The following is a 6,069-nucleotide window of genomic DNA, read 5'->3' as shown; positions in this document are numbered from 1 at the left end:
GGTACTGTTGCAGGGAAGAAGGTAAATTAGAGACAGGAAGGGAAATCTTGCTACACATTGCAATAGAAAATATGATTGATTAGACACAATCAAATAAAATATATTATGGACTTGATGCAAAGTAGAAAAGAAAGAAATCACACACATGTCTTATAGACAATGAAAGAGTGGTAAGATATGATCTTTTGGTCTCCTTTGATTTCAATTCATTCTCAGAAAAATATCAGGTCATTCATTAAATTTATTATAGAAACAGTATCTAAGACATCTTTAAAAAAAGGGGAGGGCGGAATATCAATAATGATCCTAGACACCATGTTGAAGAATATCAGCAATAGCAATAGAGTGTCCAAGCAATGGACTGATATGTAATGTCTCTTCTGCAGTATATCTGTGGTGTTCATTTTTTAATGAAGAGAATGAAAAAATAATCCCTGGGTTGACCCAATCTGGTTTTTTAATTATTGTACTAAAATAGTGTAAATATGACTCAAAAATTGAAGATTTGATTTTATTGTAAAACATTTGAATAAATTAGATTCTCTGATCCCATTAATGTTGAAATTATCATATATCAATGCAGTAAGAAAAGAAAATGGAAAGGGAAATCTTGTGCATTCTTTGACTTCAAAATATTGTCTTTTCTGCATGCTTTTATACCATACATTGATATCAATGATGGCATTATATTTTATTGTAATTTTGCCTTTAGCATATTCTTAATTTTATACTTGTTGATGTATTAGTACATATTAGAAGACATGGATAATCTCACCATCTTCACAGAATTCCTCCTCATGGATATCTCAACTTCTCATGAGTTCCAAGTCTTGCAAAGTCTGCTGTTCTTATTGATTTATCTGGGAGCACTCACTGGGAATCTTCTCACTGTTACTGTCATAGTAACTGACCCTCATCTGCATTCTCCAATGTACTTCTTTATTGGCAATTTATCCCTCATTGATCTTTGCTGTATTTCAGTTACTGTTCCGAAAATGATTGTGAATTCTCTGACAGGCAGTAAATTGATTTCTCTTGCAGCATGTGCTGCTCAGATTTTCCTGTTTATCTTATTTGGAGCCACAGAGATGGCCTTCCTTGTGCTGATGTCCTATGACCGCTATGTTGCCATTTGCCACCCTCTGCATTATGGGCTCACCATTAACCCACGTCTGTGCACACAGGCAGCTGGTGGCTCTTGGGCAAGTGGGCTGGTCTATTCATCTATCCACACAGGTATAATGTTCAGGCTCCCATTCACAAAATCTAATATAATCTATCAGTATTTCTGTGATGTACCTCAAATTTTGAGGATCTCCTCTTCAGTTGTTCAGTTTTCTGAGATTATGTTTGCAGCTATAAGTGTTTGTATTGTCTTAGTGTGTTCTGCGTTTTTGATTAAGTCATATATTGATATATTTTCAACCGTGCTTCAGATGAATTCTGTGGAAGCCCGTAACAAAGCCTTGTCTACTTGTACTCCACAGCTGGCAATTATCAGTTTGTTTGTTATTTCCTCATTTACTGCTGTCTTTAATCCTACTACAAATAAACCATCTTTTATTAATCTTCTCTTGGCCATGTTCTACACCACGATTTCCCCATTCATAAATCCCATCATCTATAGTCTACGGAACAGAGAGATTAACACTGCTCTACACAGAATGTTCCACAGACATATTGATTTAACAGGAAGGTGTTTCTCAATATAAAAATTCTGAAAACTATTTGAAAAAAATATTTTATAGTTGATATATGATGTGAAATTTGAATCTATCCCTCTAAAATATGGAGTTTTGTTGCCTGTATGTATCTTTTTGTTTTATGCCTATGTGATGATAAACAAATATCCTACTTTTCCAACTCCATGCCATTGCATAATTCAAACATTATTCTGGAAAGTATTTTCTACCTATTAACATATTTTGAATAATGTTGAGGGTGATTTTGAGCCAAAGGCAAAGAATAGTGTCATGTGGAGAAAAACACAGATGAGTGTTTTAATATATGCCTGTAATTTGAGAGAAATTCAATGTATAGGATAATGCCACTCTGGAAGATATTATTCAGTGTGTTGAATTAGAGAAATTAAGTCAAATTTTATCTTTGCATTCACCTGCATACAAATAGCTGCCTTGAGCAATAAAACAATTAGAATTGAGAAACAACTGCAATATTATAGACACACTATAAGGGTATAGCACTGAGATCCACAGTAAAGTTGTTGCCCTCACTGAAAAGCAGGGTATAAAAAAACCTGGTCCTCAAGACAGAATGTCATTTAGAAACTTATTCTTTCTCTTATCTGATTGAATAGGTGCATGCCATGCTCAATCAAGCTTTGTGCCTGTTGTAGAATAGAGTGGATTGAGATGTAGCAAAAAAATGGAACTGAATTTTGCATGCATATTGACAGATATTTCGTATACTATATGATATACTTTCCCCAAGAGAATATTAAAACAATATTCTCTCAATATGGAATAAGTTTTATTTTCCTGATTCTCACATATGAGCCAACATTCTGATGGTTAACCTAATTTACCATTTTATATTTCAAGGTTGAATCCCATGAAGAATCCTTATCATGAAAAGTTTCAATGTTAAGTACCTTATGTTCATATAACATCAGGCATCATCTTGCAACTGGTAATCAGAGAAGCTGTGCTCATTATGCTCAGTTTCTATTATTCAGAACTTTGTAAAAAGTAATATATGAATATCACAAGTCTATTATCAAAAACAGTACTGATAAAATTCTGAAATGTATCCCTCCAATGACTGAAATAAATCTTTATATTTTCAACAATAATTGATAACCCAATCATGATTCTTTACAAATTAATTTGTTGTTACCTGGGACTCCAACACAACAATTTCTTAGGAAAAACAACTCAGTCTAATTTCGTATTCAATAACAGACATTTAAGTTTGTATCAAATATATAAAAATTAATTATAGTTACAAATAAAATTCTGTATCTTTGCATGTCAGAATATGGCTTTATCTTGCACCACTTCCTGTCTTATATTTTCACTTTATATTCATATGTGGAATTACTGTCCAAGTTATCTTTATGAATATATTTGATAATATAGATACATTCATTTCTAATTCCCAGTATTGTGTTAAAAATTCTAATGGTGTTTTTGTCTTCTTCCATTTGATTGTTTTTCTACAATTTTATATTTAATTTTATGGATATCTGAAGTTCTATACTGATTAACTTAAACATGTTTGCTTTTGTTTTTGTTTTCTGATTTGTGTTCCATTCATGAGGTAAGTTAGGGCAGCCAAGAAACTTAGGAATTTATAATGTGTGGGTAAGTTTATCTAGATTTTCTGTTTGTAAATTTAAAATCAACAACTTCATTGTTATTTCAATATTAGGACAATCATTTATATTATTAACATATTTCCACATATGTTCTACATATTTATATTTTAATTCTGTATTATAGGAAATGATCTTTAAATCTCAAGTAATCCTAAACAATCTTTTTAATGCTTAAAATTATGCATGCATGCATATATAATTTCCCTTAGACCTCTGACATTTCTATTCTCTCATTTATTTTCTGATAGCAAATAACATGTAAAAAACTACTTTCTCTCTTTGAACTAATTTCAGATTTTACAGTGTCTGTCACCTTAATTGTCTCAGTGCATCTAGTGTCATTACAAATATATTTGTTTATTTTTATCTTATTGTTTTTATTATTTTCACTTGTTTGTAATCTTAAGATATTTGTTTACAATCATGAATAAGTCAGTTGATAGCTGCTTAGGATCTCTCTACTTGGGCTAAAATGCTGGTAAGTTTTTGGTTAGTGATAAGATGTAATGGAGCTAATCACAATTTGCATTGCCCTCAAGGTCTTATAATGGGTCTCTTCTCTCCAGCATTACCAGCATTAATCCCAAAAAGCTGTCCATGGTTTCCCTTAACAATATTCTCAGTTTCTATTTCAGTAGAAAATACTTGCAGGCATTTTTAGACCTGGACAGGCAGCTTGTTAAAGGGCTGGTACTGCTGGTATTAACATGTCAAGGCTAAGCAAAATCTAAACCAGCACACCAGGTCTCAGCATTATGAAAATTCTCCCAAAGGTGCATATTTTTAAATTTTAAGATGTCTAAAAACATCAATCACTTCGCTTTCATATATACCTTAAGCTTATTTTAATGTTCATTTGAAACTTCTCATGTTTTCCTTCAAATTGTACAAACATAAATTCATGAGTACCTTTTTCACTGATGATCATAAAATTAGCAATTCATGATTATTATTTTGATGGTATCTTCATCAGGATAAGGAATAAGTGCATTTATCTTGGACAAAAGTCTAGTGAAGATTTAAAGAGAAATGTGACATCAACATGCTTATTTAATCTTGAATAGATTGACAGGTGGATGGAACATGGTGGTATTTCAGTCACTATGTACACAGGAACATCAGTCCTATTGCTTCAAGCTCAAGAGCATTGAAACTTGCCCTCAAATCCTTATTTATCAACTAGTCGCTATGTTTACATGTTATAGTCATGTGTTCATATTTATTTGTTTTTGTGCCCAAGGTTAAAAACATCACTTCCACTTATCCTTCTAGAAATAAGAAAAAAATGGATTGGTAAATCTCAGCATGTGAGTTCTGCTCTGGTCTTAATGCGCTCATGGTTGGGCACAAAGTCTTTAGTTCCATAATCTAACAAGGAGCTGCTTCTCAAATAGTGAGCAGTTAACAAAGGACAGCCTTGTTGTAAGTGAATAGGGAAAATGAAATTATATTCCCAAAGAGGACAAATTAAACAAGGCAGTAATTCTTGAAAATGGAATATATGGAGTAGGGCAATTATAAAGCATTAAATACAACATTTATAATTAATATTTCCTGTTCATTATAGGTAATCAACTTTCTGACTTTAAATGCTGCATTAAAATTTGAACCTTTGTTTTATTAACAAGCAAGTAAAAATTTCTCTCTTGCTAATAATGGCTGCCCTTTTGGTTGGCTGTACAAACATTTTTATTAAAAAATAGTGTTTTTCAATATTTTGATGATGCTCTTGCATAGTTTGTAACAAATGTTTCACAATGCAAAGAGTTGGTGGAAGGAAGACGTATGAGACCCCTGTGTGACGTCATTTATGTTTATTTTGTAAGCTCACAATCTTTACTTATTGTTTATGTCTGTTCATGTAAGAATGATATACTTCAATAAAAATGTTTAAAAAATAAAAATAGTGTTTTTCATGCAGATTCAATTATTCTTTACATTTTAGTGTTTCTCCATATGCAAGCAGAGTATTTCATTACCCTGTTGACATATAGCTTAACCTTGTAGCAGGCACTTTCAATATAAATGACAAAGGAAAGAAAAACATGGGTTATGCTGCAAGCTTCTGAAAATATATTCAAAACTATCATAATATTAGTTTTCATTTTTTATCACTTGATCCACTTAGAGTTGGTTTTGTGTAGGTTGGGTGATAGAAATACTATTACCACTGCAGTAGTACCATATTGCATCTGTCATCTTTTGGGTATTCAAATATGTTCCCTCTATTCTTTTATGTTTTTACTTATTTATTTTTTGTCCCATGCCACAATGTTTAATGCTGTTTTATACCAAGACATGATATTTATAAGAAAATTCTTTAAAATTTCTCTTCTTTTGTAGTGTTTTTGCTATTAATACTTGGATTTCATTGGTAATTTAGGGCCAAACTATTTCTTCTGCAGAAAATCTGCATGTTTTTTATATAGGTGTAATTGAATAAATGGATATTACAGACATTTTATAATATTGTGTCTCCCATGCCATAATTATGGTTTATTTCTTCAAGAATTTATTTACTTCATAACTCTCACTTGAAACTTTTAATTATTCTCTATGAGGACTGGCATATTTCTGCTATATATGCATTTAATTCTATCATGAATTATTTCCTTTAATTTCTATTTTCTATATTTTGTTACTATTTCAAAAATTTTTTTAAAACTTTTGCATCCAATTTACTTCTCAAACCAAATTTATTTAAGATTCTCACTGGGTTTTTGCTTTTTTAA

General features: G+C 31.4%; 1 protein-coding gene across 1 annotated transcript; it reads left to right on the top strand.

Annotated features, from left to right (window-relative positions):
• The first annotated feature begins 761 nt into the window (after positions 1 to 761).
• LOC131273688 (olfactory receptor 14I1-like) lies at positions 762 to 1,712 on the top strand. Its single transcript, XM_058277647.1, has one exon. The coding sequence runs from the start codon at positions 762 to 764 to the stop codon at positions 1,710 to 1,712; it is 951 nt and encodes a 316-aa protein (XP_058133630.1).
• The last annotated feature ends 4,357 nt before the right edge of the window (positions 1,713 to 6,069 follow it).

Source organism: Dasypus novemcinctus, chromosome 16 (assembly GCF_030445035.2).
Source record: "Dasypus novemcinctus isolate mDasNov1 chromosome 16, mDasNov1.1.hap2, whole genome shotgun sequence".
Taxonomy (NCBI): domain Eukaryota; kingdom Metazoa; phylum Chordata; class Mammalia; order Cingulata; family Dasypodidae; genus Dasypus; species Dasypus novemcinctus.
Note: the sequence above shows the minus strand (reverse complement) of the source record. Positions and strands in the feature narration are given on the sequence as shown.